Here is a 22,558-nt window from a genome sequence, read left to right as displayed (position 1 = left end):
GTCTACCTTTAATTATTTTTACACCACTTCTCTTAGGATAAAAGAAATTTAAGACATTATATATACTGCTTACATGCTACTCATGATTTGTGTTTTTGTCATACATTTTACTTTTACTCATTATAAACCCTATAATATACCATTTTTATAAAATAAATGTACTTTTAAAGAATTTAAGATAAAATAATGTTTCATATTTAACAAAATATTTATTCTTTCCAGTGTGCTTCATTCTTACTGTATTTCCAAGTCTCAATCTGTGATTATTTTCCTTTAGCTTCTAAAAACTTCTTTACCATTTCTTATACTGTAGGCCTACTAAAGACAAATTCATTTATCTTCATATTTGAATGACATTTTTGCTAGATATAGAATTCTGTGCTGATAATTTTTTCACTTTTTGTGTTGTCTGTGGCTTTAATTATTTCTGGTGAGAAGTAATTCATTAATCACATCATTGTTATCCTGTAGGTGGTAAGTATATTTCTCTGTTGATTTTAACATTTTCTTTTATGTTGGTTTCAGTGATTTGACTATGAGTTCTTGCGTTTTTATTTTATTTTCCTCTGTTGGGATTTTCTGAGCCTCCACGTCTTTCAGTTTATGTTTTTCATCGAATCTCAAAAACATGCAGACACAGTTACTAATGCCTGCTTCCTTTTTGTTAACTTTTTAAAATACGTTTCTTCCGTTTGGATCATTGCTATTGATCTGATTCAACATATCATCAGAGCAGTGATCTTTTGATTTCACATGTATTTTTCAGTTCTGTAATTTGTTTGATTCTTTTCAGAGTTTGTTTTTCTCCTGAAATTCCCAAACATATTTACCCACTTTAATTCACTTTTCCTATTTTTTCTTATAATAGTTCTTTAAAAGTTCTTGACTGCTTATTTTAATTTGTGTCACCTATGAGTCTCTTTAAATTGGCTTTCTTTCTCCAGTTATGTGTCATGAATTTCTGCTTCTTTGTGTGTTTTTTTATTTTCTGATAGCACGCTATATATAAAACAGTGCTAGAAGCTGAAGTTTCCCTCAATATGTGTTTATCCTTTTTTTTTTTGTTAATTTCTTTGGTAAGTAACTTAAGTGAAGTATAATTCAATTTTTATAAGGCATTGAACTAAGGTGGAATTGAGTTGCAACTTTAACTAGATTAAGTTTTTTTTAATTTCAAATTAGTCCAAGAATATTTCTCTTTGTTTTTACAAACTGTTTACATGTTGACTTACCACACTGTAATGCATTAATCTGTACAATTAAAATAAGAAAGGATAATCAGAGAAATATGAGGGCTCAAGAAAAAATTACAGGAAAAAGATTTTTCTTTGCTTTTAAAGTTAACACTTGAAATTCCACTCACGTTTTGCCAAGGTGCTAACTGCTGGTCTCAGTATTTGTGCAGAGAAAGGGCTGGGATATTGCTTTAGATAGTTTTAATTAATATTTTGGTTAAATTATATAATAATATCAGAAAGGCAAGTCCATTAATATTGCATGAATTTCTCTGATTTCACAGTCCCACCTGCATTGCCACTTTGTCACAAGAATTTCAGGAGTGTAAGGCTTTGGTAACAGTAAACTGTGAACTTGAACAACTGGTTTTTGTATTTAGAGCTCTTTCAAATTATAATCCATAGGCCAGTCCAGAAAATAATCTTACAATTTTTTTTAAATTCTTTGCAGTTTATCCATCTATGGAAGGGCCACTCCTTTCCCCAGGTATGGAGACATGTGCAGCTTCCTTCTCACTTATGAATAATTCTTCCCTCTCTAGCATTTGGTTAATAAGGCATCTTTGAGTCTAACACTCTTCAATAGCTCTATAAGAAAGTATAATTTTATTTTTAAAATTAATATCACAGAATTTTATCACTGTTGCTAGCACTTCTTTCAACATCCTGTCGGGAAATAGAAAGCTCCTTGTTCAGGTATATTTGCAATCTTGGAAATACTGTTGTCATGGTATAGAGGTGTCCCCCAAAAGCTCACATGTGACAGGTGCAAGAAGTCTCAGAGATGAAATGATTAGATTATGGATCAACTAGGTGATGATTATAGGCAGGCAGGGTGTGACTGGAGGAAGTAGGTCCACTGGAGGTATGACTTTGGGGTTTGTATTTTCCCCCTGATGAGTAGAGCCATCACTCTACTTTCTTTTTGCACTGTCCTGACCTGTTTTTCTCCCCTATACCTTTCTACCATAATGTTCTGTTTCACTTTGGGCCCAGAGCTAGGCAGTTGGCTGACTAGGGACTGAGCCTCTGAAACCATGAACTATATTAAACTTTTCCTCCTCTACATTTTCCTTGTCAGGTCTTTTTTCAAAGAGATGAAAAAGATGATTAAAACAGAAACTGGTACTGAGAGTGGGACCATGGCTGTAACTAACCAGTCCATATGATTCAGAATCCTTTGGTGCTTTCTAGTGGGGTGGAGAAGGGATTTTGAAAAGTTTAGATTTGAAAAGTGGAAAGGCTTTAGAACATTGTAAGTGGAGTTTAATAGGTGATCTGGTGGGAGCTCAGAAGACCAAAATGGTGATAGAACTGTGGACAGAAAAGACAGGGCCCATGAGGTTTCAGAGGAGGATGACTCTACTGGAAATTGTGTTAGAGGCATTTGTGTTACATGCTAGCAAATACGTTATCTACATTTTCCCCATATCTTGAGACTTTCTTTGAAGCTGAATTTAGTCATGGGCTAATTAATCTGGTGGAAGAAATTTCAAGGGAGCACAGTATTCAGATTGTGGCATGGATATTATGAGCAGCTTTTAGCCAAGCTTACTATGATAATAAGGAGCAGAGGTATTTTTGAAAACTTGCAATTTGGTCAGAGAAGTGCAAGTAAAACTGTGCCTAAGGAAGCTGTTAAAAAGATTATAGCCACTAAAGAAATGCTAATTACTTTACCCAGAAAGAATAGGACAGGTGGCTTGAGGGCATCTCATAATTGGCAAGACCACATCCATCTCAGGCTTACAGTTATAAAAGTACAAATTCCTTTGAAAATAGACCATAGGGGCAACCTGCTTGCATAAGAGGACCTAGGAACTTGTTTCATAAGCTCAACACCCAAGATACTTAGAGGCTGCTGCAGCCATAATCCCTGGGAGCTTGGTTACTTCTCAAGATGGCAGCACACCTTGGTATCAACCATAAAGTTTTACTTCATATATAGAAATGCAGGATATTGGAGTTGAGAGGTCATGAAGGCTTCTCCCCAGATTTCAAAGGAAGGCCTGGGAGACCAGGAAGTGTAGCAGTGTCAGAGTCCGTGCAGTCTGCCTTTCAGGGTATGATGCATAAAGATGTGAGAAGAAAGCCAAATCTGCAATGGAGACCCCTGAAATTAAGAGAACCAGTGATGTGAGATGTCTGCGTAGGAAAGCTGCAGGAATTGAGAAGAAACAAACCAAAAGAGAGGCCACATGGGGCTGAAACTATTAACGTCATATGGCAGAGGTATATAAGCCCTTGTGAGAGGACATCATGATGCCATGACATGTGCCCAATTTACTAGATGTGGAGCTACTGGATTTGTTTTCCCAGTTGAATATCAGCCTTTTTTGGCCCCATCCTTCCATTCTAAGCCCCAAAATCTTCCTTGTGGGGTGGAAATGTTTACTCTGTGCCATCCATACATAGATATATGTGATGTGTTTTTGATATTTACAGTGAAAACACCTGTGAGTTTACCTTGAATTTCAGAAAACTTTGGTCTTGGAATTTTGGGTAATAATGAAACTATTAAGACACATAGGGACTCTTAAAATGAACTATATGTATTTTGTACCATGAGATGGACAGGAGCTTTTGAGGGCCATGGGTAGAATGAGGTATCCCCAAAGGATCATGTGTGAGACAATGCAGAAACTTTCAGAGGTGAAATGATTGGATTATTAGGTCTACCTAATCAATGGGTTAATCAACTGATATGGATTAACTGTAGAAAGATGGGTGCAGCTAGAGGAGTAGGCCACTGGGGACAAGACTTTGGGTTTATGCTTGTCCCTGGTGAGTGGAGTCACTGCTTTGCTTCCTGTTAACCATATCCTGAGGTGCTTTTCTCTGCCATACCCTTCCACCATGATGTTCTGCCTCACCTTGGTCCCAGAATTGGTCAACAGTGGACTGAATCTCTGAAAATGTGAGCCCAAATAAACTTTTCCTCCTTTACATTTTTCTTGTCAGGTCTTTTAGTCAGAATGATGAAAAAACTGACTAAAACAACTGGGAAAGTAGGTTTGAAGACATGAGGAATCAGAGGAATAGAAAATAGTTAATCCATTACTAACACCAGTAGTTTATTAAAGTGTTCAGTAGACATGCTAAATAATTGTGTCTTTTTTAATAATAATTTTTTAAAAATATTTTTTTAGTTGTAGATGGACATAATACTCTTATTTTATTTTTATGTGGTGCTGAGGATCGAACCCAGTGCCTTCATGCGAGGTGAACACTCTACCACTGAGCTACAACCCCAGCCCTAATTGTGTCTTCTTAATAATATACTAAGCATTAAGTGATTAAGTTTTCCTGAGATTATGTGAACAAAGTTATAATTGACATCTGAGTAAAGAAAAACATATTAGCTATTAAACTTGAAAGGTTTTGTATAGTGATTCACTGGAAAATATATAATGAATTCTGGTTAGAACAGATACGGAAATTGTATGGTAAATAACAATGGAAGACATAATTCCCTTAGCTACAGTGAATTATATCAACTTTTATTTAAAAAATTTAAGAATGTATACATATGCCTCAATTGATAATTGGGAATTTAAATATTGAATTGTTAATTCTAAATAAAATCAGTATTTTTAAGGAGACTTATATCCAATATGTCAATACATGCATCCACATGAACAGTCTACCCTTTTAAGGATTTTCTTACCAAATAGGATTCACCAGTTAAACAATTTTCTCTGAATGTTTTAAATTTGATTGAAAATGTAGCCAGATAATATTTTGTTGCAGCAATACATGGTAGATGTAGATTCCAGTAAAATATCCCTCCTCCTCAGTTGTGACAATCAAGTGTCTGTATGCATTGCCAAATGTCCTCTAGGAGATAGTGTCATCTTTTGTGGAACATTACTGCTTTAGGTTTTATTGGCCTATTTTATTTGGTTTACTCTCAATGATATTACTGCTAACTAAACTATAGAAAGCTAACACATACTACTGAGCAATTATTTCCCTTATTTGTATTTCTTAGTTTCCTTTTGTAAATTTGAAGATCGAACCTTATATTTTTTCTACTAATTATAATTCAGTGTAGTTGCTTTTCAATATAAAGCTTTGGTATAAGAAAATTTACATTGTAAAACCAAATCTAAAAAAAAGGAGGTGGGGCTGGGGCTGTAGCTCAGTTGGTGGAGTGCTTTCCTAGCACATGTGAGGCACAGGGTTCAATCCTCAGCACCACATAAAAATAAAATAAAGGTATAGTGTCCATCTACTATATATAGTAGATGGACACTAATATATATATAGCCTACTAAAATATAGAACTGAAAATTAGATGTAAATATAGAACTGAAAATCAGATGTAATAATCACTTGTTTCATATTTCAAACAAATCATACACTTTTCAATTTATCCATTTTCTTTTCTGTAACTCTCTTCTTTATTTTATCTTTCTTTAGTAATTGAGAAAAATCTCCTATTTAAATCTCCTAAAAATGTCCTATTTAATGTCTCCTATTACATGTGCTGATGATTCCCAACCCCTCTCAACTTAAGATTTTACTCCTTTTATAATCCCCTCTCTTCCTTAGCACAATTCAATCTTTCTCCCTTTCTCTTTTTTGATCATTCCATATTCATGTAAATTAAAAATATTCTCTTCCTGCTAAAATTTAAAATAAAAGACATCAACATGCCTCTTCCTTTTTTTTTTTTTTTTAACTCAGGGGCATTCAACCATAGCCTTATTTTGTATTTTTCTTAGAGACAGGGTCTCAGAGTTGCTTAGCACCTTGTTGTTGCTGAGGTTGGCTTTGAACCTGCAGTTCTCCGTCTCAGCCTCCTGAGTCACTGGGATTACAGGCATGAGCCACCATGCCCGGCTTCACCTCCTCCTTTTAATACCTTATTTCAATGTAGGTACTGGCTGATTTTTCTGTATCCCTTTATAACCAAGTGCTTTGAAAGAGATATTTACTTGTGCTATTTCCTCACCTGCCCCTCCTCAATCTAATATTATTCTGGCCTCCATCTCACTACTTTTCTAAAACTAAAACTGTCTTTTTGAAGGGTTACTAGTAACCACCACAGGTTCACCCATCAGTCACATTTCTGAGCTTATTCTACTTAAGTGTAACTTTTCATGTAGCTAACCACTCCTAGAAATAGTCTCTCCTCAAATTATCTCTTCTCCTTGAGAAGTTCTCTTCTTCTTGAATTTAAATGTTGAAATTTCTGATGTTTCTATCCACAATCTCCAACCCCTTTCCTCCTCATCTAGGTTATTTTATTTATTCCCATTAAATACCATTAAATACCATTAAATACCATGTATATGATGAGACTCTTATCTGATATTCATAGTTGTTAAACTATACACTTGACATCTCCACATGAACATGTTACAGAGATACCAAAATTTAACATGTCTAATATTGACTCTGTGCTTCCTAGTAAAGCTCCCCCCATCTCAAGCTTCATTGTCTTTGTAAATAATATCATGACATGATCAGTAGCTAAAGTCAAAATCTGGGAATAATCATTAATTCCAATTTCTTATTTCTTACACTGATTCATAATAGTAGCTCTGTAAATGCTGTTATCCTTGAAATTACCCTTTCTCTTTAATAACAATTCTCTTACCCTAGTCAAGAAGATGCTCATTTCTTGTCTGTAGTGCAATACTGAGTTTCTAACTTGTATGATCTTTTATGGACCCATATTTTCTTCACTCAGCAGTGTGCATACTATTTTTAGAACACAAATGAAGCATATAACTCTCTTGCTTAAAGCAAGAGAGAATTTCTTATAACTGCTGCAGGAGTTTGCATTATCTGGTCACTGCTCATCTCTACATCATCTTATTTTCCCTTTCACACACCATACTCCTAATCTCTCTGGCCTTTTTTCTATTTTTACATGATAGTTAAATCCTTTACCACCTTAGAACCTACTTATAAGCTGTTCTATATGCCTGGAATGTAATGATCCTTGTTTTCCAAAAGCTAGTGCTTTTAAAAAAAGCTTCATTGAGATTTAATTGATATATCTATAAAATATATAATTTGATAACTGATCATATTTATATACCTAGAAAACGATCTGTATAATCAAGATAAAAAACACATCCATCATATCTAAGAATTTTGTGTGCTATTTTGTAACACCTTCTTTCTGCTCTCCCTATAAGTGTCCCTTTCACATCCCTAGGCAACCATTGATCTGCTTTCTATCACAATGTATTAGTCTTCATTTCCTTGAATTTTCTATGAACGGAATCAATATTATATCCCCTTTTATTCTGATTTCTTTGTTTTTCTTATTATCAACACCAATCTTTAATGTTTAAAATAATTATGCTATCTTGATCTTTTTTCAAACAAACTTCTTTGAAAATGTAAAGTCATTGTAAGCATGAGTGAAGTACTAGTTTCTTTTCAAACAGTACAAAGCTTTGACTAGTTTTTTCTTATCTTATAAAGCTTTACTTCAGTGTTTCCTCCTTATAAGGGGTTTCCCTTGACAACATTCATTCTTCTCTATCATAGCATTACTACCATTTTACAATTATAATAGTATATCTATGTATTTATTTATCTGTATATTGTCTGTAATAAATGGAAGGAAAATATGTAATTGTTTACTCATCATTCTGTACTTAATGCCCAGAAAAATGTTTGACACAGTAACTCTTCAATAAATAATCTTTGAATTTTTTCCCTTTAAGACACTCCTTTTCTTATTATTTTTCTTTTCTTCCATTCTTGACCTTCTCTATTTATTTTGTATTATTTATATTATTTCTTTAATATTTCTCATTATTTTTTCCCTTTATTTTTTTGGCTTGTGTTTTTAGGACCTGCTATATTTCCACAAATTGAAAACCATGAAGTGAAAGAGGGAAAATATCAATGAATAAGCCTGAGGCTTTCCAAAAGATCCTCTGTTGCATAACTGAAAACTGATGCACAAGCAAATTTTTCTGACAATGTTCTACATTAATCCTAGTTTTCAAACTTCCTTTGACTCAACTGACTCAGTCAATTCTTATTTATCAAAATTTCTGTTAAATAAATAGGACACCATCCATTGAGGCAACGAACTGAGTTTTAGCTTTAAGCTTCTATACTTGGTTAGACACTGGAAAGGTTATTTAACTCCACTCTGGCTTTGTTTCATCATACATTGTAACAATAAAGAATACCTATTATCTATAGAAGTGCTTTTTATAAATATTAATCCAGAAAAGTTCAACTCTCCAGGAGAGAGAGGGATTATGATTTTTACTTTATTTATATTTGGGAAGAAAAACGTTGTGATTCAATATCTTCCTTTAAGATTCCAAATATAATAGAAAAAGCAGAATTTGATCTAAATCTTCTGTCCATATATCTGTGACTCTTTCCAAGGCATTTCACAATATGTATAATCTATAAAATCTAGAAACTTCTTCTCAGCTATATAACTATTATTTTGGGATGTTAAAGATTTGCAGATGATAATTTAATGACTTAGGGAAGGCAGCCTAGCCTCTTGGAGCCTGACCTAATTGATGGGTGATCATCAAAAGATGTTTCTCCAGAAATGAAGTAACAGGTTCAAAATAGAAATGTGACATCACAAGAGCAAAATCAACATAATAGAGTGAAGTGGAATAAAAATATAGTTTTTAAAGAAAAATAAGGAAACTTTAAAGGTCATTGTATTCAATCTCATTTTAAATATGTCAAAACAATTTCAAATTGTTTCATTTTTGAATATGTTGTTTCATTCACAGTAGTTAAAATGGGGGGAAAAAGTAGTTACTGATTATAGAATAATGGATTTGGTTTTCAATGTGCCTAAAACGTTAAGAGGCACTCATAGACATATGATCATACAGTGGAAATCATATGGATTCACATTAATATTAGGTGTAGTTTGTTTCTCATTTATTCTGAATGACTTTAAGGAACTAGTTTCATCTCTTTCAACTTCAGTTTTCCCATTGGTAGACAAATCTACCAATGTTATCCATCCGCCTCAAAGGGTTATGATGACCATTAAATAATATAACACTGGATCAAATTGCCTCACACGATCTCAGAATAGAATGAACTCTCATTTGAAGTGGGTTCTGTCTCTCCAAATAGGGACAATGCAGCTACACTTTTCTGAAACTCAGGAAACAATTCCTGAAAAGGCTTCACTGTCCCTACTATAATAGTGTTGAGAATATAGAAATGTAATCATATTATATTAGCCAACATTTAAATTTCAAACCATATTTTTATAATTTTTTTTATTTTAAAAATATTTTTAGTTGTTGATGGACCTTTATTTTATTTATTTGTATATGATGCTGAGAATCAAACTCAGTGTTTCACGCATGCTAGGGAAGCACACTACCACTGAGCCACAACCCCAGCTCCGTAAAATTTATTTTTAAAAGCAAATTCCAGGATATTACCATTGAGTCATTAAAAATCAGACCTTTGTCACAATATATACTGTTAATCATCAAAAGAAGACTGCACTATCTGATTTCAAGTCATAGGGCTTATCTGAGTGTCCATGGAGACTACTGGTAAAATATAGAGGATCTCTTTGTTTCTTGGACTCGATTTTACTTCTACTTTGACATGTTAGGTCTCCAGTTACAAGAAATAATGATTGCTTTTGCAAAATTCTTGTGAATCTAGTAGTGAAAGAAATTGTTCTTTTATTTATAAAATTTAAAAAATTGCCCGGCTATTCCTGTGAGAGAAAAGAGCCTGCTGCCATGCTGTATCCTACTATCATCATCATTTACTCATTGAGTTCATGATTTGTTCATAAATAATACAAAAAATAAAATTCTTTATCATTTAAATTAAAAATTTAACTGATACATTCAGATTCTTGTCATGCATTTGGAAAGGTAAAGCCATAGAATCATGAATTGAAATGGTGCAGACACTACTGTGTACAAACCTGTACACTGCAATCACTGTAGGAATTTAAGCAAAGGAACTGGCACAACAGGGCTTTGATGGTAGCAGAAAAGGTTCATTATCGAAAGTGAAATTTGAGCAGGGCATTTCCAGAAAGATGATATGAATAAGTAAGATACACTTGACTTGAGTGAAGTATTTTTTAAAATTTATTTTTTGTACTAACTAGTTACACATGACAGTAGAATGTACTCTGATACATCATACATAAATGGAGTATAACTTCTTATTCTTCTGGTTGTACATGATATAGAGTTATACTGGTCACATAATCATATGTTCACAATTCATGTTACTATCCTTCCTACACCCATACCCCCTCCCCTCCTTTCACTCCCCTCTGTCTAATCCAAAATATCTCTATACTTTCTGAGCTTCTCTGCCTTGTTGTGAATTAGTATCCACATATCAGAGAAAACATTCAGCCTTTGGTTCCTTGGGATTGGCTTATTCGCTTAGCATGATATTCTCCTGTTCTATCCATTTACTGGCAAATGCCATAATTTCATTCTTCTTTAAGGCTGAGTAATATTCCATTGTGTATATATACCACAATTCTTTATCCATTCATGTGGTGACGGGCACCCAGGGTGGTTCCATAGTTTAGCTATTGTGAATTGTGCTGCTATAAACATTGATGTGGCTGCCTCACTATAGTATGCTCATTTTAAGCTCTGAGTGGGATAACTCAGTCAAACAGTGATTCTATTACAAGTTTTATGAGGAATCTCCATACTGCTTTCCATAGTGGTTGCACCAATTTGCAATCCCACCAGCAATGTATGAGTATACCTTTTCCCCTACATCCTCATCAACACTTTTTGTTGCTTGCATTCTTGATAATTGCCATTCTGACTGAAGTAAGATGAAATCTAGTTTTTATTTGCATTTCTCTAATTGTTAGAGATGTTGAAAAATTTTACATATATTTGTCGATTGATTATCTTTCTTTTTATATGAAGTGACTGTACAGTCCCTTAACCTATTTATTGATTGGATTATTCATTTTTCTGGCTTTAAGTTTTCTGAGTTCTTTATATACCCTGGAGATTAATGCTGTATTTGAGGTGAATGTGATAAAGATTCTCTCCCATTCTGGAGGCTCTCTATTCATGTTATTGTTTCCTTTTCTGTGAAGCTTTTTAGTTTGATTCCTTACCATTTATTGATTACTGATTTTCCGTCTTGTGCTTTAAAGGCCTTGTTAAGGAAATCATTTCCTAAGCCAACATAGTAGAGATTTGGGCCTACGTTTTCTTCTGTTAGGCACAAGGTCTCTGGTCTAGTCCTTGATCCACTTTGAGTTTTGTGCAGGGTGAGAGATAGGAGTTTAATTTCATTTTGCTACATATGGATTTCCAGTTTTTCCAGCATCAATAGCTGAAGGTGCTCTCTTTTCTCCAATGTATGTTTTTGGAATCTTTGTCTAATATGAGATAACTATTTTTATGTGTTTTTTTCTGTGTCTTCTATTCTGTACCATTCGTCTACATATCTGTTTTGGTACCAATACCATGCTGTTTTTGTTACTGTGGCTCTATAATATAATTTAAGGCCTGGTATTGTGATGTCCCCTGCTTTATGTTTCTTGCTGAGGACTGCTTTGGTTATTTTGGGTCTCTTAAATTTCCAAATGAATTTCTTGACTGCTTTTTCTATATCTATGAAGAATGGCACTGGGATTTTAATAGGAATTGCATTAAACCTATATAACACTTTTGGTAATATGGCCATTTTGACAATATTAATTCTGCCTATTTCAGTGGGGTATTGCTACAGGAGAGTGGTAGAAAATCCATTTAAAGATGTAGGTAAGAATTATATTTTAAAGGACCTTTAATGAAGGTTTAAGAATGTTGATTATTTTATTCTGAAGGGAATATAAACTTATTAAATATTTCTCAAAAAACTTTTTTAATCTTTATATCACTGCTGATACTATGGAATTCTCGTGAACTAGAGCCTACTTTTGCTCCTTATTATCAACCCCAATTTCTTTTTACCATAAAAGCACCACATATTTATATGAGAAAATAGAGTAAACTAAAAGAAGAAATTTATAAGATCCGAGCTAATATTCTAGAAAATTTTCTATATCTGTGTATATACATACAAAATAGGGGGATTCTATCTTCAGAAGGCTAACCTGGGATTCAGAAGTTGTGGGGAATATATACAGGAAAGGTTTTAGATAGAAACCCTCTGTGTGGTTTTAAGGGACTGATGTCAAAGAATGGTATAGAACAGAGATCAGAAAAGTTTCTGTGTAAATAGTAAATATTTTAGGCCTGTAGGCCATATGGTTTTTGTTGAAATTACTGTTTTCTGCCATTGTAGTGTGAAAGCAGCCACTGAAAACATGTAAATGAATGAGTATGAGTAGGCTCCCATAAAACTTTATTATGGAAACTAAAATTTCATAAAATTTTCTTATGTGAAGAAATATCATAGTATTTAATAAGTTTCTGTTTTAGGAGCAGGTCAATACTTGCTCCTTGTTTTTTACACAGGTCCCAGGAACAGAGACAGTAGGAAATAATAAAAAAAATGGTGTGCTACTAGAGTATAAAACTAGGGAATATAAATCACCACCTAGGCACTTTTAGAAAAATTCAAAGGATTTCAAAGGAATAACTTCCTTAATCTAAGGCACAAATCAGTAAAGTTTTAGGTTTTACAACTAATGTGAATGTATTAGTTTTTATAAACATGTTTAGGCCTGAAAAAATTCAGGTTATATAACATATTGATTAACATAAGGTAAACATTTTTTTCATGTCAATAAATATTTACCTGTAACATCATTAGTATCATTTGCATTTCCAGTGACAGATACCCTCAGTCCCTATGCTTTCTGCACTAGTTTTTAGTGCTTACTCTAGCCATCTTCAAATCTTAATTTGCTACTATAGGAAATGTTAACATACACTCTTTTATTTGGGGGACTTTAATTTCTCTATTTCACAGGTTGATACCTAAAATCACTACAGGAATGTACATTTTGATATTCTATCTTAATAAAAAGCATTAGAAGTTAGGAATGCCTAGTTATCTCTAAAAACTACAAGCAAATATTGTGGCACTGTTAGAATAATGTAATAAAATGGCCAAAGCACAAGGATTCCAAAATAAGAAAACATTAAATTATTATTGATATGGCATATTAGATTTATTATATCAGGACACCATTACTCTCCGTCCTCAAAACAGAAAATAATGACTTTTGGACTAATAGGACATAGACTGTATGGTTTGAAATAAGCACTTAAACAAAGGATAAGAATAAATGGGTACATGACAATAATGATTTGAAATATTTACATAATAATTTTTATTAAAATTATCAGGTTGCACTTCAATAACAAAACAAAAATTTACATGCATGCTGAATGTGTTTTTAAAAAACACATTATTGAGCACCAATGTACGGATTTTATTCAAGCACTGTGACTCAAAAATGCTATTTGTCTAACCTTTTTAGAACTTACTCTGATAAGAAGTACGGATCCGTTTCGTTAAATCAGGATAAAAGTTAGACAGGCCACGCATGCAAAAGTTGTCTTTGGAACATGCCAGAACACCAGCATCAGCAGCAGGCAGGGGAAAGAAAGAAGAATAGTCTAAAGTGAAAGGAAGTGATATCATACCAGAATCTAGAACAGCCAAGATGAAGAAATTGCAGCAAAATTAGGTAATCAAATCAGAAAGGAGATATTTAAAAAATCAATTAGAAAGTAAGAGGTGATAGATGAATGATGAGGATGCTGTAGCAATTTTATTTTATCAAATGTCTTACAAAAAATTGATGGCATATTTTTCTTAAATGTCTTTGCATAGTATACATACTTGTAATAATATGTATAAATTACTTCATTAATATCAAAATGATTGTCTTTAATGCTTCTGCAATTAAAAAGAAAGCTTAGGGATTTTAGTTTTTAATTTTTATTTTTATAATATGAGTACTCAGAGTATTCATTTTGTTTTTCAGTACTAGGGATCAAACCAAGGGATAATCTACCTATGAGCTATATCGCCATCCCTTTTTGTTTTTTTGAGACAGGGTCTTGCTAAGTTGCAAAGGCTAGCCTCAAACTTGCCATCCTCCTGTTGCAGCCTCCAGAGTTTCTGGGATTACAGACATGTGCCACCATGCCCAGCTCAGTATATTAATTTTGTAAACTAAAATAAAAACCAAGTTTACAGCTTCATCACAGTTTTCCATATTCTAAAGTCATCAGAATTTCTAAGCTATAATCATAATTATTGATGCTCAAGAAGTTTAAATTATAATTTTCCTTTGTCATAATATTCACTTTTTCAACCCACCATATTCACCCAGCACTTCCAGAAAGCAAGTATCTTAGATGCTATCAAAGGGTCCACAGCTTTTATGAGTTGAAATGGTGCTTTCAGCACTGCAAACAGCAGCTACTAGCCCTTCAAACCTTCTTGCTCTAAAAGCTCTTAACTTTCATAAATCAACCTTCTCTTTCCCACTATTGAGAGACTCTTATGGTACATACACACAATTTCTTTTATTTTGTTTTTCTTTCTAGCAGTCCTAAAATATTGATAACAGTTGAATTCCTAACAAAAATGCCTCAGGTTTAAAAGATAATTTTGTGTCCCTGAAAATGGTCTAAGCTAATAATTTAGAAAGCAGTGAAGTTTATCAAAGGGCTAATAAAGGAGAATTTTTTTAAAAATCAAATTTTTTAGTCTAAAAGGAAAATTCTTTTATCACACTCAAAGGTTTTGACATACCTGTTATTTGGAAAATAAAGTGTAAGATTTTAAATTTTTATTGTAAAATATTCTTTTTAAAAAAATGTTTATTTTTTTAGTTGTAGTTGGACACAATGCCTTTATTTATTTATTTTTATGTGGTGCTGAGGATCAAACCCAGGGCCCTACACGTGCTAGGCGAGTGCTCTACTGCTGAGCCATAACCGCAGCCCCTAATATTCTTTTCATGGATTTTTTTTTAAATTAAAGCTTTGATATCTTATTGGTTATTTTAAATAAAGAAAAGTAGAAAATTTAAAATAATTGTCTAAACACATAATTCTATAGAAGCATTTTATCTGCAAACCATTTCCCCAATTTCTACCAACTAGACAACATCAATGGACAAAAAAATACACAAAATTTCAGCAATGTCTATAAAGCCAACTATTTGGATATATACCGAAATTCCAATAAATTTTGATAATTTAGGATATCAAACTATGGCAATATAATCTAATTAAGCAAAGAATTCTTTTTTTTATAGTTGAATAGGCCAATTTGTCTTGTTAAGAAAGATGCTATCTTTCATAGCATTTAAAAATGTTAATAATATTTACTGTGCTTGTTAAAATATTTCCAACACAGTCATCATCCATCAGGAAAAGGTCATAGATATAATATAGAGTTATTTTAAAATATTAAAAGAAGTGAATGACCTTAAGTTACCTTTTATATGTGTGTTTGTTGTGTTGGGGATCATACCAGGGCCTCGTGCATGCTAGGCAAACACACTATCCAGCACTCTACCACTATTGTAAATTATCATGTTAAAAGGGGCAAAATATATTACAAGTAAGTTGACTGCAGCTTCTTTTTTGGTGTGGGGGGGTACTGATATATTTTTTAAAACATTTATTTTCTAGTTTTAAGTGGACACAATATTTTACATTTATGTGGTGCTGAGGATCGAACCCAGTGCCCTAAGCATGCCAGGTGAGCACTCCACCACCAAGCCACAACCCCAGCCTGAGTACTGATATATTTTTAATTTATAAAGAGGGACTCACTGAGTCGCTTAGTGCCTCACTAAATTGCTGAGGCTGTCTTTGAACTTGTGATCCTCCCGTCTAATTTGCCTGAGCTGCTGGGATTACAGGCATGTGCCACCATGCTTGGCCAGCTTTTTCAACTAAAGAACTTGATTTTCACAGCATTTCAAAATTTAGCAGCTTCTTATTTTCTCTTATTTCTTAGGAACTTAGCCTAAGAAACTTGAAATGCTTCCTAACCTAAAAAGCAAATTAAACTTTATATACCTCCCTTGCCCTTTCAAAGATTCTCACTGTATTTCTGCCCAACACATTGTATTACATGGTAGTATAAATCATGTTGGTTCATTTTATAAAGCATTTGAATAACATCACAAAAGATAAGCAATCTGAAAAAAATGGTGTACAAATCAAGTTCATAACCCAGCTTGTTTTCTTTCCTACCTGCAATGACCTGCTTGTTCTTTCGAGGAGAACGTGGTTGTCTCTGATATAGGTCACTTGATCTATAAAGGTCAATGGTCCCCATGCTTAACAGAACTGTCTTCTGTATAAAATCCACCACAGCCAACCCATTGCAGTTTCCAAAGGCAACTCTAAGAGACAAAAAATAAAAATAAAAATAGTCATGAATATTTTTGTCCTTTAAATTAAGTATAAGTTTACTGAAAAATATTGTCTAGGGTAGAGGAGGTTAAGCGGTATGGTATGTTAATCAGGAAAGGTTTGCCTTTACGTTAGATAGAATGACTTAGTATAATAACCTTGAATATTAACTACAAAAAATAAGGATGACCTGTAAGAACACCTTGTCAGGTAAGTAATTACTACCCAATCTTCTGTTTAACTTGATCTTCTATTTGTATAGCAGAATGACACAGAATCGTTTTAGTATGCAAGGAGCACAGAGGTCAAGAAAATCCACATTTTAATAGCTACAAAGTCTTCTATATATAGATACCCTTTCTCAAATAAAATTGTTATTATTATGCTCCAAATTATTTTCTTAGAGAAAAACTAAAATTAACTTCATATATTTAACATTTTTCTACTCTAATAGACATAAGGAAATACACTTATTCACAATTTTTTTTTCTCAATTTTTGCATGTTGTCCCACCTATTAAAAGACAAACACCATTTAATTACAGAATTTCCTGATTTAATTAAAACAGTTCTCCTAAGGAGGTATTTTAATCACTTGAAGGTGTATTTTACTATACTTCACTGCATAATTGCCACAGCATAATTATTTAACACTGTTTTTTCAGTTCAAAAATTGGTTTATAACTTTTTACTTCATAATTATTGCATGGTATAATTCTGTTTGTCATGCTGATTAAAAGGTAAACAGAGCAGCAATACATTTACCAGTGGCATGTGGATGTGCATTTGTGTTACTATGCACTGTGAGCCAATCCACTGCCAGGATGACTTGCCCCAGCCAGTGGTTTTGTCACACAGCCGAGAGCCTGGCCTGCCAACACTAATCTTCTAAGAAGGGAAATTGGGAAGTCTTAAACCCCAACTTTAAATTTGGTGAGCAACACAATAAAAAAGAAAGGACTCACAACTCATGGCCCATACTCCCACTCTTAGTTCATACCTCAAGACGAAACTAAAAGAAAATCAGTTGGGCACAGATAGTGAACACATATGTTCATCGACTATTTTGTCCACTGTAGTGGAAATGACTCCTTAATTTCTTAACATTTCACCGATATTTTTCCTTTTTGTTGTTGCTTATTTTGTTTTACTTTTTGTTGGTGGTTTTCTATATTGTGTTTTTGTTTTATTTGAATGTGTACTGATTGATTCAAGGATTTCTATATGTGTGTTTCTCTCTCCTTATTTCTAGCCTTTTAAAAACTTTTATTTATTTATTTATTTTTTGAAGGTATTATTTTCCTATGCTCTGTATTTTGGGGGTTAAGTCCCCCTGCCACCACCCAGCCCCGTGATGCTGAGGATTGAACCTAGGGATAGGGGTTTTGATTAGCATATTATGATTTTGTTTTGTATTATCTTTACCACTACTCTATGTCCCTTGTCTCCTTCTCTTTTTTCTATTGCTGACACTCAATTCTATTACCTCTCTCCTCCTTTAAAGTCATTCTTTTTTTATTCCATTGTGCATATATGCCACATTTTCTTTGTAGTTGTACACAATAACTTTATTTTAGTGTATGTATGTATGTATGTATTTATTTATAGGTAGTGCTGATGATGGAATCCAAGGCTTTGCATGTGCGAGTTGAGGGCTCTACCACTGAGCCACAACCCCAGCCCCCATCTCTCCTCATTTATGTGCTAGATTTTTTCTTCCCCTTTCACATTGACAACAAATCCTTGTGAGGAGTGGCAAATAAATTATTGCTTTGAATTCCATAGCCTTGGATAGGTAGACTGCCCTTCTGAATTTCTTTCGGTACAACTGTGCTGAAAGACATGCTCACTTGCAGGTGGTCACTGTTAATGGGGCAGATTCTATGCCTGGTGTGGAATTTATGAGTTCGATAGTTTTGAATTTAGATGCCTGCTAGCCTTGGGTAAAAGAGATACCAGTGTGCCTAAACAGCTTTGAGATGCCAGCTGCCTGGAGGAGGAATTACTGTGCAAGTGATAAGTAAGCCTCCAACCCAGCCAATTCCCCCCCACAGCTTCTCCCTTCTTGTTTACCTTGAAGAACCCCATGTTACAATAAATTCCTTTGGTGTGTTTTGCTATAAATAAAGAATTCATGGGCTTTTCCCTTTGTTAGAATCAGATTCATCAGGTATTTCCCACCTGTCAAGTCACTGCTTTCAATATATTTCTTGTCCTTTGTGTTTATTTCTCAATAATAATTTCCCAGATTTTTTTAAAAAATATTTTTAATGTTTTTTGTTGTTGTAGGTGAACACAATACCTTTATTTTATTTTTTATGTGGTGCTGAGGATCAAAACCAGTGCCTCACGTGTGCCAGGTGAGCACTCTACCACTGAGCCACAGCCCTAGCCCATTTTTCCACACCTCTGAGAGTTACTTATTTCCTCCCCATGAAGGCTACAGGTACAAATCCTGTAGATGTTATCAAGAAGTTATCAAAGCATCTGCCCTATGCACATTTTGAAACTGCAAACACTTTTCTACCCTCCTATTTCTTCTTTCCTCATACTCAACTCTATCCTTAATACCTCATAATACTAATTGACATATATAATATCTGCCCCTACCATCAATGTCACAGCAATAATTAATAAGGCAGAAATCATAGATAATACCTATTGTTTAATTTTATACCAAACATAATTCATGATTATTTACTGTTTTTACTGATTGAAATTTCTGATTCTACTATTTCTACATATTGTACCAATTAACATTAAATATGAAAATAAGAACTAAAGACCTGGTCTATTGCTATATATTGTTTGCATAGATTAAAGCTATCATTAGGCTCCCTCCCAATCTGTAAGTTACTAGTAACATAGAAAGTATTATAAACTCATAAGATAGAAACTTTACAGCACCATATCCATCCAGATATAGGGGTAAACACACAAACAACAAGAAAAAGTAAAGGAAAAAACAATCCTAAACAACAAAAAACTGATACTACAGTTTAGAAAATGTCAGGGATGGAATTCAGAAAGTTCAAAATTAAACAGATCTATGAGGTAAATGATGAAGAAAGAAATTAAATCAGAATGAAAATACAGAATTTAAAAAAATCACTTTAATAAGGAGATAGAGATCCTGAAGAAGAATCAGTCCAAAATCCTCTAAATGAAGGAATCAGAAAAACAAATTAAAAATTCATTGGAAAGCATCACCATCAGAAAAGACCACATGGAATACAGAGTTTGAAACAATGAAGACAAAGTATATAATCTTGAAAATAGAGTTGTTAAGAGGATAAAAAATGTTAAGAGACTATGAATAAAATTCCAAGATGGATAAAATGAAAAGACTAAACTTAAGACTTATTGGGTAGATGAAAGCTCAGAGTTAAACCAAAGGAATGCACAGTTTTTTTTCAATAAAAATTTCCCAAACCTTAAGAAAAAACAGAAAATCAGGTACAGGAGGCATACAGGACCCCTAAATATACAAAACTACAACAGACCCACACAAGAACTTATTATAAAAATGCCTAACATACAGATTATAGAATTTCAAAAGCTGCCAGAGAAAAGCAGCAGGCCACATTTAAAGGGAAACCAATACAGATCTCAGTTGATTTTTAAACTCAGACCCCTAAAGCTGGGAGGAATTGAATTATATATTCCAAGCTCTGAAAGAACATGGACTCCAGTCAAGAACACCATACCCAGGGAAATTAAGCTTCAGAATAGACAATGAAATAAAAACCTTCCATTTGTGTTATAAAGATGTATTAAGAATTGTAATGAAAAAAAAGAGAGTTCATGTATAATGGCATAATTTGGCATGAACATACATTATATACAGAGTTATGAAAAATTGTTCTGAGAATGGATAAATATGAATGTAATGAATTCCACTATTGTCATGTATGTAAGAAATAAATAAGTAGATAAATATATAAATAAAATAATACCATGTCACCAAAAAAAAAGAAATAAAAACCTTTCATAATAAATAAAACTTAAAAGAATTAACAAATAGAAAGCCTGCACTACAAAACATACTCAATAAAATATTTCTTGAAGAAATAAAAATAAAAATGAAAACCAGCAAAAGGAGAAACTACACTACAAGAATAGTCAATGAATGGATAAACTAATTCAAATTAAAAGCATAGAAATAACTCAAATGATATGGAATAAAAGCCATATCTCAATAATAACATTGAATGTAAATGGCCTAAACATATCCATCAAAAGATATAGACCGGCAGATTGGATTAAAAACCAAGACTCAACATATGCTGACTCCAAGAGACTCACCTCATAGGCAAAGATAACCACAGACTGAAGGGAAAAGAATGGGAAAAAAACCATATCATTCACATGGATCTTATAAACAAGCCAGAGCTTCTATCTTCATATCATATAAAGTAGATTTCAAGCCAAAATTAATGAAAAAGAACCAGAAGGACATTCCATATTGTTTAAAGAAAATATATATCAACAACACATAACAATCATTATGTATTTATGCCCCAAACAGTGTAGCAACTACATACAAACAAACCCTTCTCAATTTTGAAAATCAAATGGCCACAAAAAAAAAATTTGGTGACTGTAATATGCCTGTTTTATGGAATAGATCCTCCAAACAAAAACTAAATAAAAAAGCTATGAAACAGAAAATACCATTAATAATTTAGATTTAACAGATATATGTAGACTATTTCATCCATCAATGAATATACTTTCTTCTCAGCAGCACAGATCCTTCTCTAAACTATACCATGTCTTAGATCAAATTGAATCAGGAGGACATGGAATATTTAGATCAATTTCAAGCAAAGGAATTGAAGATGCTATCAAAAGCCTACCAACAGAGCTGAGGTTGTGGTTCAGAGATAAAGCGCTTGCCTAGCATGCATGAGGCACTGGGTTCGATCCTCAGCATCACATAAAATAAAAAAACAAAGACATTGTGACGACCTATAACTAAAAAAAATATTTAAAAAAGAAGCCTACCAGAATACAACAGACACTGGCAGTATGGCAGTATGTATAAACGTGGCTGTATAACCAATGTGATCCTGCAATCTGTATATGTGGGAAAAATAAGAATTCATACTCCATTTGAATCAAATGTATGATATATATATGTCAAGATCATTGTAATGTTTTGAGCAACCAATAAAAAAAGAAGCCTACCAACAAGAAAAGCCCAGACCAGATGGATTCTCAGTGGAGATCTACCAGACCCTCAAAGAAGAACAAACATCCAAACTTCTCAAATTATCCCATAAAATAGAAAAGGAGGAAACCCTTCCAAACTCATTCTATGAAGCTAGTATCACTCTGATACCAAAACCAGACAAAGACACTTTGAGGAAAGAAAACTTTAGACAGATTTCCCTGATGAACATAGATACAAAAGTTCTCAATAAAATACTGGCAAATAACATACAAAAATATTAAAAAATAGAGTACCATAATCAAGTAGGATTCATTCCAGGGATGCAAGGTTAGTTCAACATCACAGTAATAGACAAGAATCACATGATTATGTCAATAGATGCAGAAAAAGCATTTGACAAAATTCAGCATCCATTCATGCATTCATTCTCAAAAGCCTAGAAAAACTAGGGATGGTAGGAATATACCTCAACATTGTAAAAGCTATATGTTAAATCCAATGCCAACATCATTGTAAATGAAGAAAAACTGAAAGCATTCCCTCTAAAACTATAACAAGACAGAGATGCCCTCTTTCACCAATCCTATTCAACATAGTCCTTGAAACCCTAGCCTGAGCAATTAGACTAAAGAAAGAAATTAAAGAAATATAAATAGGAAAAGAAGACCTCAAACTACCCCTATTTGCTGACATCAGTATTCTATATTTAGAAGACCCCCCCAAATCCAACTGAAAGCTTCTAGAACTCATAAATGAATTCAGCAAGGTAGCAGGATATAAAAATTAATACACATAAATTAATTTTGTTCTTGTACACCAATGACAAAT

At 33.3% G+C, this 22,558-nt stretch overlaps 1 protein-coding gene across 1 annotated transcript in view; it reads right to left on the bottom strand.

Moving 5' to 3' along the window:
- STXBP5L (syntaxin binding protein 5L) overlaps positions 1–22,558 on the bottom strand; it is a 356,600-nt gene that overhangs the window by 79,814 nt on the left and 254,228 nt on the right. Inside the window, exon 19 of the mRNA XM_081302277.1 lies at positions 16,357–16,545. Coding sequence (XP_081158403.1) covers positions 16,357–16,545 — 189 coding nt within the window. The remainder of the gene's footprint in view (positions 1–16,356; positions 16,546–22,558) is intronic.

This window comes from Spermophilus citellus (genome assembly GCF_964194105.1).
Source record: "Spermophilus citellus genome assembly, chromosome: 7".
In the NCBI taxonomy this organism is placed as follows: domain Eukaryota; kingdom Metazoa; phylum Chordata; class Mammalia; order Rodentia; family Sciuridae; genus Spermophilus; species Spermophilus citellus.
The sequence above is the reverse complement of the archived record's forward strand: the minus strand, read 5'-3'. Positions and strand labels throughout refer to the sequence as shown.